General features: G+C 37.7%; 1 protein-coding gene across 20 annotated transcripts in view; it reads right to left on the bottom strand.

Annotated features, from left to right (window-relative positions):
* Window positions 1–13,164, bottom strand: part of RBFOX1 (RNA binding fox-1 homolog 1) — a 2,420,635-nt gene that overhangs the window by 605,784 nt on the left and 1,801,687 nt on the right. For all 20 annotated transcript variants that reach the window (XM_084641955.1, XM_084641975.1, XM_084641956.1 and 17 more), the window contains one exon: window positions 9,343–9,384. In XM_084641955.1, coding sequence (XP_084498081.1) covers window positions 9,343–9,384 — 42 coding nt within the window. The remainder of the gene's footprint in view (window positions 1–9,342; window positions 9,385–13,164) is intronic.

The following is a 13,164-nucleotide window of genomic DNA, read 5'->3' on the forward strand; positions in this document are numbered from 1 at the left end:
CGTATTGGAGCATAAGCTTTCGTGGGTGAATACCCACTTCGTCGGATGCATGTAGTGGAAATTTCCAGAGGCAGGTATAAATATGCAAGCAAGAATCAGGCTAGGGATAACGAGGTTAGTTCAATCAAGGAAGATGAGGCCCTCTTCTAGCAGTTGAGGTGTGAACACCAAGGGAGGAGAAACTGCTTTTGTAGTTGGCTAGCCATTCACAGTCTTTTACACTAATCAAATCCTTCTTGTTTAACACATAGGACTCCGCTTTCAATACAATTTGGGATTTTGCTGTGGAATGGGACAACAGTACACAACTGTTTTTGTTCTGTTTTATTTCACTTAACAAAACTTTCAAGAGGTTAAGAATGTGTACACGCTTCTGGTGAAATCCTGATGAGACTGAAGTCAATGGTAAACTTCCCATTGACTTCAACTGGGCCAGGATTTCACCCTTTATGTAAACCGTGTTGTGTAACCCTGCTGTGCACTACTTCCATTATAAGTACTATGGTGCATATATGGGGAGTTTATTGGACCAGTATACAAACTATATAGAAGAGGTCACCTTAACAATTTCACATCTGTGGTCAAATGTGACAGCGGTTTAACAGAGCATGACAACCTAAAAGCTTAAGTGAAAAAGTAAACTTGACTAGTTTATACAACTGAAAGTGAAGAGGGAGGAAGGAACTGTATCACAAATATTAATTGGCTGTGAAGACAATAATGGAAGTACATTGATCACATGGGAAAAATAGTTTATAGGATTTGATTGCCTGAAACCAAAAGCAATATGTAAAAGAGAGGGCGCTATTATCTTCCTAGAAGATAATTCCCTTGGAATCAGTCAATATGTTTTGTAATTTTTATATGCATTTCCCAAAATTAATTTCACTCACTTAATACAATATTTTCAATGGCTGTCTTGTTCTCCCCACTTTCTGCTCAACCAGGGAACAACATTTACAAAACAATAAAACACAATGAGTCCACTAAGTAATGTTAGCAAAGGCTAACAAAAAAAAAAACCTCTCCATCAAACCTCTCCATCAAACTCAAAAACCTTAACTGTTCCACTGCAAAACCAAAACAATAGAAACAAACAAAACATAGGATGAACAGAAAGTCTTTTTGGAAATGCTCTGAACATCTCAGGATCTTTCAGATCAATGAAGGGGGAGGAGATTCCATAACTTAAGTCCATGCACCCAGAAAACCATGCACCCAAGCCCCAACACAATCCAGGGACTATTGAGGGTCCCACATGATCTTGATGGTCAGGAAATGGCATGGAGAAAGCTAGAACCTCTATAAACTTATCTTCCTTTTGAGACATTGTCAACATCACTGCTGTCATTTGAGGAGTTAAAAGATGGATTAAAAGATTATTAAAAAATAATTCTAGTTATGGTAGATATAGAACACAGACAGAATTAGTATAGCAGAGGTCAAGTCATTGCTGGGTATAAATGTAGATCTCTCAGCTAAAATATGGCTGCAGGTCGCCTCTTTCCAGGATGACCTCCTCAATGTTATACAGATATTATATCTATCTGTATATTTTATTTGTGTGTGTGTGTGTCTGTGTGTGTGTGTATCCCCAACACTTCCCATTTTAAACCTTGTTTTTGGTTGCTTATGATTTTGCCAAATTGTATTCATTTGGGTTGAATTTTTGCAAGCTGTGTATCTACTTCAGGCTGACTTTTTTTTCCTCTGAAAGTCTGATTTTTTTGTCCTGTGGGTAAGAAGAGTATGAGATCATGTAATTAAAAATAGTATCTTAATGCATACACACAAGGGGGGCTGATTTAAGGTTGCACAGGCAACTTTAATTCTAGCATTTCCTCAATTTTGAGTGCAACCTGTGCAACCTTAACATTCTTTTAATATAGTTTTGTGTGTGTAATATAAATGTGTAGTCTGACTATTCACTCTAATCTCTTATTGCTGAAAGCATAAGAGAATGTGCTAATCATGCAGTTTTGATTAGCTGTGCTTCAGTCATCCTGCCAAGTGGTTTACAGAATATATTTTGACTGCTGTGTTTGAAACATATTTTAAGAAATCTGGCAGGAGATCTTATGTAACTCAGATAAGAGTATCTCTTTTTAATAAGAAGAATGAAAACGATATCCCTTTGGGATATGCAAATACTGTATCTTAAGCACACAGTTTCTGTCATTGGTTTGGTTACGTTATGCTCCTGAAGTTTTGTGACATCATAGGACTCCCCTCAATGAAAATTGGGATTTTTCATGAAAATAACCTATTTTACAAGCTATTCTTTCTTTACCTCTTTCATAGGTCAGTCCTGTTCATTTGCAACTTAAATACAGACCTAGAGTCCTTTAATCTAAAATTAAACCAGGAATTTGTACAGAAATATTCATGTTTACTTCACATTAAGGATTATTTCATATACTGATGCTGTGTTCAGTGTGTCCTACTAATTAAAAAGGGAGAAAGAATGCACTTCACTCTAGCTATGACCTACTTTTTGTGTCTTTCCCTACAATCAGAAATGGAAAGCTGAAGTTATGATACATTATTTACCAGAAAGAGCCAGTATTTGAAACTGCAGGGAGAAGTAAGAACAGTCTTGGAAAAACTCACACTGTTTCTTGTGGTCCTATAGCATTCCAGTAGGTACTTAGAATGGAAGGGTAAAGATAGAAGAAAGCAGACAGACTATACCACTTTTTATACCAGGAAATATTTTTTCTGGTAGAGAGGAATAAACTATGTGCCACTAAAAAGGGATATCCTCAAGAGAAGCATTTCAGAAGTATGACAGTAACAAGTAAAATTCATTACTAATTCAAGTGGTAATAAAAAAATGATGGTAATCATGGAAAGGTCCTTACCATTGTCCCGACACCACCTCTGGAAGAGAAACTAAAGGCGACAACTTTATTATCAGAGAAATACTGTTTCAAAATGGAAAAAACTGACAATTTTCCATGTAAATAAAGACACTGTGTAACTAGGTGGTATCTTTGCAGCTTTCCATTTAACAGCAGGGCGGGACTACTTCAAGAGCAGAAACATTTGTGTGGGCATCTACAGAAAACATGTCTCTGCTTTGCTTTGTTTGGTTAAATTGGGAAGTACCCTAGGAGACGTCCAATGACTGGTTTTACACTTTGGTTGTGTTCTACACAGACAGGAAAGCTCTCCTGAAGTCTATGCAGAAGTTAATTATCCAGCCGAGCATGACTATTTGAGAGCCATCTAATTCTTGCCAAGATTGAAGAGATCCTGAGTCCAGAGCAGATGTAAGGCTCCGAATACCATTGCTTGTGTTGTCCTAGACCAGTCAGTCACACACACTTTCTGAAAGTGGACTTAGACAAAACAACTTGGGAGTTTTTGTTTTTTTAATAACACCTCCTGGCAGTAGCTTGCCTGGAGTGGGCAAGGGCCTGAATGCAGGGAACTGTCAGTGCTGTTTAAACCCTTGTTCAAATCAAGTGTGATGTAAATAAGGTCTTGGTCCTGCAATTGTATCTAGCCATGTTGAGGTAATGGGGCTGTGTGTGGGTGCAAGGGTGCATCTGAGTAGCTCCAATGGTAGGAGAGGGACCTTTAGGTAGGGCTGACCTCATCTACTGAGGGGAAAACCACCACCACCAAAAAACAACAATGGAAAAGATATCAGGTACATTGTTTGAGTACACGTGGCCAACTAAGAGGCCTGCTTGATACCCAATTCACATATGAGCATTGGATATTTGCAAATGTAAGTTAGGTGAATCAAGTGTACATGCATAATTGAGGGCATCTAACTTTGAAAATCTGGCCATAATTTCCCATCAGTAATTTTTAATGTTATAATACCTTGGATGTCCACTGTTGTTTTTGAATGCTGGAGTTCAGATTAATAGTCCAAGGTTTTAAAGACCTGACATCCACTTCATATAGGAAAGCACACAACAAATAAAATATTAAAATTATATTAAAAGTTTAGCACAGACCCTGAAAATTGGAACTCAGAGTTAAGCATTCCCCTCCCAACAGTAACATATACTGACGCAGTGAGTGAGCACGGCAGGACATGATATAGAAATGAGAATCACACATTATTGTCATTGTGCACATTTCAGCGTGAATAAGACATACCTTTCAATTTCTTTCCCCCATGCCCATCTCAAGTGGCATGACCTTTATACTTCTGTAACATGCCTTTGTGTGCATGTTACTGTTTTTGATATATTTACGTTTAGGGAAATATTACAAGACTTATTAATGACCAAATCCAGACCAAATGCTTTTCTCTTTTCAAGTGGTGGTACTGAGGCTCTGCGCCTCCTAGATCTGCCAGATCTCAGAAGGAACTGATGATTGTATATAATGTTTCCCACTAATGAATGCATGCAAAGAAAGTTGTTAACAGGAGTCACAATTAGGTCACCCAAGATTTAAGATCAAGAGACTTAATCATACCATTTACCATTAGACTTCATTGGTATTCACAGGAAGGCACATTAATAAACCCTCCTACATGAGGGTTTAAAACAGTTCCATGCCCATTTTACAGTGCTCATGAAGTATTACTGCACAAGGATCAAATGCACTAGTTTAGACACCCAGATTCATGCACATAATATGATACAAAACTTAAAAATTACGTACAGTTTATAATGGAAAATGATTACCTCTTAGAAGAAGGGAAGGCTGAGGGAACCAGTGAGGTTTAGGTTAGGATTTTAGTTTAAACAAGGTCATTAGGCTCTGATAAAAATCATAACCCCAGGTTAAAGTTGCAGCAGTAAGGAAGGTTCACTAGAAGCAGCAGACAGACTTCCGAGTCAGTCACTGTGCTTTTTATAGGTTTATGAATTACAGCTTATTTCTACCTAAGGCTGCGATCCTAAGCTTCTTCACAGCCTTAAATAAGCTGTATGATTCATGTTTCAAAGGCTGATTTTTCAGGCACAAATATGAGATGAAATAGGTTTTTTAAAATGATTTTGAGCAAGCTGTGAGGTTTGTGTTTTCACAGACAATTTTAAGGCATCAGAATTAGAATTAAATTCAGCTCCACAAGATCATCCATAAAGCCATAAAACAACAAACAGTGACTGAGGTGGGATATAGTGCTGAGAGAATCGGAGAGGGAATCTATCACTGATAAGGGGTTTAAATATCAGGATTGGGGAATATAAAACAGAACAGGGAGGGAGTGACTGGATAACATTATTGTTTTTGTTAGAAGAGATGCTGAAAATACATCAGTGTGTGGATGGAGGAAAACTCTTGGAGAAACAAAAGATGGTTTGTTTCTTTGATTAACTCCTTTTGAACATCCTTTAACTTTTCATACAACTTTACCCTGAGCCAAGCCAGGTCAGGCAGCACTACACTTGGGCAACATAAGAAATTCTAGAAATATGAAATCATGAATATTCAAGATGGTATATAGGAATACAAAATCATTGCTAATAGAGACAACTGAAAGAAAGGCATAATAGTTTTGCAAACTTTAGCTCCAGGTGGCATAGTAGAAAAAGCTTTCAGAAGTCTAACTGATGTGTTATATACATCAATGGAAAAAAATCACTCAACGTGTGCTAAATGTGAAGTCCTTTACTTTCCATTGCAGCCAGTTATAGTAGCATTGATGAGTTGGAGAGATCTCAGTTAAATAATGTAGACCTCATAAACATTAACTTCCAATCAGCATACAGATTAGCACACAAGAGGACATGGATAATAGGTTGAAGAGACAATTGTTTAAATCATTAACTGGTGGCCAATGCCTTATTCAGCTCTTTAGTACAGAACGGATCAGACACACAACCCTGCTTAATGATTATAATTATTTATCATTTATACAGTGAGAGTACCCTTGGCCTGATCAGCTGCAGAGTTTCATTATGTTAGGTACTATACTAACTAACCAGATCAGAAAGCCTCTGCCCTCAATTTAGAATCTAAAAGTAACCAAAGTAGACAAAGGGGCTGAAAGGGATACACCAAATGGATAAATTATCAAGGTGAATTATCATTGGCATGTCTTGTTTGATTTTAAGTATTTGTATTATGAGATAGAGGTTTAAAAATGTGTTAGCTAATGTGTTTAAGAATGACCTATTTTTCCTAGTTTGGGCATGGCCAAATATCTCCAAATTTACCATCCCCGACCTTGCTTTATCATCAAGGTTTGATCAGAGCACCTTTTCTTACAACCTCCCAATAAACCAGAAAGCATCACTGCTCTATGTCTAGGAGGAGTATCCTTGACTTGAGGACTGTCTGTCATGGGCCAGGACATTGCCAGTTTGGCAGAAAGGGCTTACTGGAGTTAATAGGTATAAGTGAGGCTCATGGTACAAGTGCTGGATAGCTAACAAAGAATTTGTAATACCCTGGCACACATTCATTAAATGGACACTGTGTTCCCAGTGGGAATTTGTTACACAGATATTCTTGAATCACATCCACTGATGGATAGTGTCTCACCCCCTCTGGCTTACTTGCAGCATAGGGAGAGTATTTAATTAGGACTGCTTCAAGTTTACTTAGCTCCACACTGGCGTTACTGCAGTCTTCCTGGATTTTTGCTACTGTGGGATGGCTTTCAAATTCTAGAATTTCTAATTGTCTTCCAGTTTTAGTGATATAGGTCTGTCTATATACCGGTATATTGTAATTTTAATTGAAATGCAATCATATCAGAAAAGTGGTTTTGACACAATGACATTAAGAGTTACATGCTGAAATTCACTCAATGACATCCATGTCAAGGTTGCCTTCTCTGCAGTCTCAGCCTGGCACCTGAAGTTAAACTAGTCTCTTTTACCTTTTATGTCATCTCCAGTAGTGAAAGTTTGCCATTTGAATTTCATTGACCATTTACTTTGTTATGTGAATGACAACAGAATTCACCACTTTCTTTCCCAGCCATAGTGACCCTTCAGTACTAACAGTGGTGAAAACCTCTAAGCAAATAAGACTCAGAAAATTAAGAAATCCGATTTGATGAGTAAGAAGCTGTCATTTCTGACCATAAACGTATGATGGCTTCAACACTGTTTTTATTAACTCCACCCACATTTATTCTTTCATTCAATCAAGTCATTCATTCAGTGTTCTTTATGTTGTTACTTTAGACAATGTTGCTTCAAATGTAATTTTAGTAGACATGGAAAATTTCTATTTGCCATGTGGGGACTTTCATAACTTCTTTCAATTCGTGAAGTTCACTTACAGCTTGTGGTAAAGCTCAGTCTGGTTACAAAAAACAAATCCCACTCCCCAAAACACCTCCAATGCACCTGACTGTGAATCAATTTTCAGCACGTGGGATGGAAAAGTAACCACTCATTTTTTCTTAGCTTCTTTTGTGGTATTTTTCATATTCAGTTATGTTTGGATAGAACAATGGCAATACAACATTCTTCATACTGCCTTGCATCAATCTATCATAATAATGCTTGGACAACAGGAATTTAACTTCAGATGTCTGTACTATACTATGAATATAGTATCTTCCAGCCACTTATTTGTTATTGTATTGGTTGGTATATCACTACAAGGGTTAAATTCAGGCAGGAGCTGACTGGTACATAGACATGACAGCACATATCCAGGAAGGCACACAAACACCTCTGATAGCGACCCTCAACCAGAGTGATTACTACATTTTTTTACGTTGATTGGATAGAAAAAAACGATCCTAGTAGTTCTAAAATTGTGATGCAATAATAAAATAATTTGGAAAAAAAATCACATGAAAGAATAGGTATTGCTGGAAAATAAGTGGGAAGAGGCCATTTTACTCAGTAATCAGACAAAACCACACATATGAAGGATTTGTGAGCCTGCCTCCCTTAGATTTTGAGAGTTCCCTGCCCTCTTTCCTCAATTCAGAGAAGGAAGTTTAATAAAAAGAAACAAAAAACTTCCTTTTTGGTTCTCATGGCCCTATTTCTTCCCGAGAAGACTGCCCTCCAGCGATGTACAACTCATATCAATCTTTCAGCTTTGGCAACTGGCTCCATTGAGACATTACAACTCTAATGACAAAACAGAGCATCTTCACACCTCCTAAATCTCCATGTTAACATTAGTGCAGTCACCTTACATCAGCAAGACAAATACCAAGGAAGAAGTATTTTGCCCATACAAAAATAATTAAAAAGTATTCCTCACAGAATACAACATAGTGAGCAGGATTATCCTAACTGCTTTTTTTCATAATTTTGATGCATTCCAACTGTCTGGTGTGACTGAAAGATCATATTGTTAAAACCAAGTAATAGCTTATAGCAAAAAATTAAACAAAATTTAAAAAGAAACATCCGATTAAGTTCATGAAACACATACTATGAATGGAATATTTGTTTATATTTATACATAATGTTCTGTAAACCTTGTCAGAACTGCTGCTGCTTGGTACCTGTCTTATGGCCACAAAAACAAGGTGGTGGTATTTTCTACTTCTAAAAATTAAAAACAAAACAAAAAAAATTAAAGGAAATAAAAAGAAATATACATCTTCTTACACAGCCAGTACTACAAAATTGCCTCTCAACTCTTATTAATATAGTTTTAGCAAGGAAACACCCAATATAGGGCATGACAAAGCTAGCTTTCCCATTGTTTGGCCATATTCTTAAAAATACTTGCTGTATGTGTATACATTTTAACACCAGCTTGCACAAGTATTAGAACCTATCAATTGTGCATGCACATATTGGTACTGAAAAAGCATCTGCAGATGCATTTGCACAGATAAAGTTCAAATGCAACACAGACTGAAATACGTAAGACAATCTGGCACTTCCATTAAAGGAAAAAAACAAAATAAAGAGGGAGCAACTTGGGTATAGGAACTCCGTTATTTACAGAGCATGCCACAAAACCACAACAAATAATATTCTACAATGCTTTAACTCTTCTGACATTTGCTCTTGATCTTGACATTAATTTTTATCTGAAAACAGGCATAGCACAGACAATGAAAAAAAGAATATCTCAGCATCTCAAACAATCTGGCAAATGGGAAAGGTTTGTGTGACATTTGACCTTTATAAGTACTAGGGCTTCATTTTCTACATTAAAAAAAAGGACCCAGGTGTCAGACAGATTCCCGAAAAAAGTATTAATTGCCAAATCCAAATAAATTATATTTGAAAAATCATCCATACTGTAATGGTACTTCATAATAAGATATACAATATTAACCAACACAATCAATAGTAAATTAGCTGAGATGAATATGTTCCTCTCTGGAACCCAAAAACTGCAGTCCATCTTTCAAGAGAACCTTTTGTTGTGACATGAGAAAGAGTCTGCTTATTGTACAGTAGGGAAGAACATTTTGCATATTGTTGCACTTACCCTTAGTTGTTCTCTTTCACAACTCATCTGTTGTCTCGAAATCTACAATGAGAAAAAAATATACAGATTGAAACATAGCATACCTCTTTTGAAAAGCACAGGCAGGTCTACAAACTTAAAAAGAATAAATACAATAAATTCTGTCTTCAGCATTAATGAAATATTCCAGATAAACAACATAGGATCCAGTCCTTTTGTAATAGCAATTAAGTACACCACACCTTTCTCCTACCTCTCCCGGCCCCCGCATGCACCACCGGGCCTGTGGTTAGGAAAATAATAAGGTAAAATTTATAAGGACGTTTTATTGCATTGTGGATTTGGGGGACATATTTGTGTCAAGAAGAAAGTCTCGTTTTCTCATTTACTGTTCGTTGATTACATAAGGCAAAGTACATAGCTACCACAATACACCACTGTAGTTCTACTGGGTGTAAACAATAACTCACATTCATGCATTGATCCGGACACAGCAGCAAAATGAGGACAGACACATGGATGGATTTTAAATGACAAAGCAACTTCCATTAAACTTAAACACATGGGAGGGGAGCTACCTGCCCATCACCCATACTCTTCTATACAAGGCATTTAAGAGATTACTGTATGGGGGTTACAGGTCTCCTATCATATAACATGTAACTAGTTGAGGTATGCTCTCCTCAGCCTACCCCCCAGGACTCAGCTCTTTCAGAGTTCTAGCACACTTTCCTCCCCCCCATCCTCCAGCAAGGTAAAGAAGGGTGGGGGACCTTGGCCCCCTGAGTGCCACAATGTCTGACCCTATCCCATGAACACTGTTCCCTCTAAGCTGTGCGCGTGTGCGTGCGACACACAGATCCTAAACCCCGTGCACACGGCAAAACACCATGGGCACAAAAATTTGCACAGAAGCACAACAATTTGCACAGAAATTTTTTGCACACATGGCCTGTCAAAATTTAAAGGGCTCAGGAGCCATGAGCCCCAGGGCAATCAGCAAAATTCCAGGTCTTTTACCTCTCGGAATTGTTCGTTTTCTCCTTTTAACTGTATTGGAAACCAGCTGCAAGTTGTGACAAATTAACAGCTCAACCAAGTACTCAGTTAGGTACTAGCACATTTCTTCTTAACTTACTGTGGCTTGAAGATGCTGCAAGGAAAGCAAAAAACTCCCTGGGCCTCTGCTAACTGGCCCTATGGCAGCAAAAAATTCCTTCTTGATGCCCAAATGTACAATCAGCTAGACCTGCAGCATCTGCCAGGCTGGATTCCCATTCCCAGTTTTGAGTGAGCAGGGTGGGGTGCTTGAACAGAGCTGAAAAAGGCTCTACTTGGCCCTTGCTCCAGGTTAAATCCTTAAGCAGGAGGATGCTGACTAATCAGCACCCCTTTCCCCACAATTGTTGCCAGAGACTCCAAGTCGGGGGATAAGGGAGGAGCTTCCCGTTGTCCCTCAGCAAGACTCTCTCTCCCTTGCTGCTGGGGCTGTCCCCCTTCATCATCAGCCCCATCAATTCCCTCCTCCACCCCCGCCACATTGAGGCATGTAGGTGACATATCTCACCACAGTACATCTCCAGTGACTGTAATTACCTTTCATTACAATTGCACTTGGGGTACACACAAAGTAATGGTACAACACAGACATAACTAGCAACAGGGTGAACTCCAAAGGAAGTGGAGGTAAGCTCCAGTTCAAGGAAGCATCAGAAATTCAGAAGCTTTATTTGAAGGGTATCTGAACTATCCAAACATCTTTGATATACAAAATTTAGATGGATGTTTCACTCGGACAAACTATCTTCAAAAATTCCTGTACTTCCCTTTTTGAGTCAAGTCAACCACTACAAGAGCAGCCTTACTCTCCTGATATTTTACCATTTCCGCTTTGTCTTAAGTGGACCTGTGAAGTGTAGAAGCATTTTTAAATGTTTGTCCTTAAATTTAAACCAAATAAAATATATTAAAACCTTTTTTAAAAAGTCAGTTGAGTTCAGTGTGAGAGAAGGAGAGACAGGACTTTTCCTGGGTTTAATATAAAAAATGGTTCACACATCCACACTACAACTCCAAGTAGTACATGAGCAAGATAACATTTTCACAGCATACCATACAAATAAAATATTATCATGGGAAGAATTAATCAACAGATTCCTATGATCCCTTCCACATCTGCCAGTGGTGGGAAACTAATCCTAATGGTACTGGAAATGGGTAGAACTGATTCCAATGAATATCCCTCTCCTTCCTGTTCCTCTCCCGTTCCAACAGGCTTCCATGAACCAGCATTAAATTTGAGAGATAGGCCAGTGAGGCATTGGTGAGCGGGCACTCCCTACAAATTTCAGAAATATCAAAGATAAGGTTATTATTGCTGGGTCCCCATTGTGACTCCATGGGAATGTTCAGGCATTGACAGCAAAACTTGTGAGATAACTATGCGACTAGAGGTAAACTGGGTCCACCAGGGCAGAATGGAAAGACTGGGAAGTAGCACTCACCAATTCTATGGGTTTGAAGGATTGTATTGTCTATATCCCTTATTGCCCCCTACACACATTCTGCTAAGGGGAGCATGTAAAAGAAAGTCCACAAGGCTCCTGCCTCCCCCACTTTAGGGTTTTTCTACAGATAGGTGATACAATACGGCATATAGTTATCGAGTTTTGTTTGGTTTTTATGGCATGGGCTAAACCATTTGCCAAGTTTGTAAAGATTAGCTAAGAAAATAATTCAAAACTGTTACAAAATTATCCACTTACTGAATATCATTAACTTTGTAAGCATAATCATTGTAGTTTCCTTTTTCCATAATAACTTGCATGACAAATATAATTCACAAGACACTAAATAAAGAAATGTGCAGTAATACATCTTTATGCTACATTCAGAGGTCCAGAGTACATTTGGACACCACTAAGTCAAGCAGGCACTTACGAGAGGGTAAAGTCTGAAACAATACATATCAACACAGGGTATTTTATTCCCCTGGCTGCTGCTGACAAAAAAACCTTCTTTCAAATAAAAGCAAAAGTATTTACGAAATGCTAAAATCTTTGTCCTACTTAGCAATGGAAAAAGTCCTAATAAATAAAAAGCATAACGTTCCTTACTTATATGAAAGGTACAACAATAAATCCCCTATGCCAGAAAGAAAATTACACAGCACAAAAAATATCTATGCACATGTTGTTTGTAGTCTCTCTAACATGGCACAAAGAGGAGAAAGGTATTTATCATTGGTCTATCTATAAATTTTCCCCCAAAGAATAAAATTAAGTACAGCTAAAGTGACTATGTCTTGGAAAGTAATTATTCTATTTTTCAAACTTGGTGCTTTTCACACCAGTTATAAATTTAGTTAAAATTATATTAGACTACACTGTAAATATACTTACGCAAGTGCCAAGAGTTTATTTTAGATCTGAATCCACTCTGAGTCTATCTATTAATGTTATTCATAAAATGTAACTAAGTTTCTAAAAAAGTTTGGAGTGAATCTGGGGCCTTGAATTTTTTCGTTTGATTTTTATGGTCTTTTTTTGAATAAATTACAATTTTCACTTAACTGATGCCAGGTAAAATGTTTAGTACTCTTGCTTTTAGACAATGGTCCTATACACATTAACACAAGTGGGTAACTTTACCCATGTGTGTAGTCTCACTGAGTCTATCTAGAACTACGGATGTACATAAAGTTATTTCCACATGTAAGCATTTGCAGAATCCATTTCATAAATAGTCTCCATCGTTACAACAGCTAGTTCTTACATAGTGCTATAGATCTCAAAGCACTTCCCAAAGGAGGTTAGTATCATTATAACTATTTTTACGTGGGGG

Source organism: Lepidochelys olivacea (genome assembly GCF_965140295.1).
Source record: "Lepidochelys olivacea isolate rLepOli2 genome assembly, chromosome: 10".
Classification (NCBI taxonomy): Eukaryota; Metazoa; Chordata; order Testudines; family Cheloniidae; genus Lepidochelys; species Lepidochelys olivacea.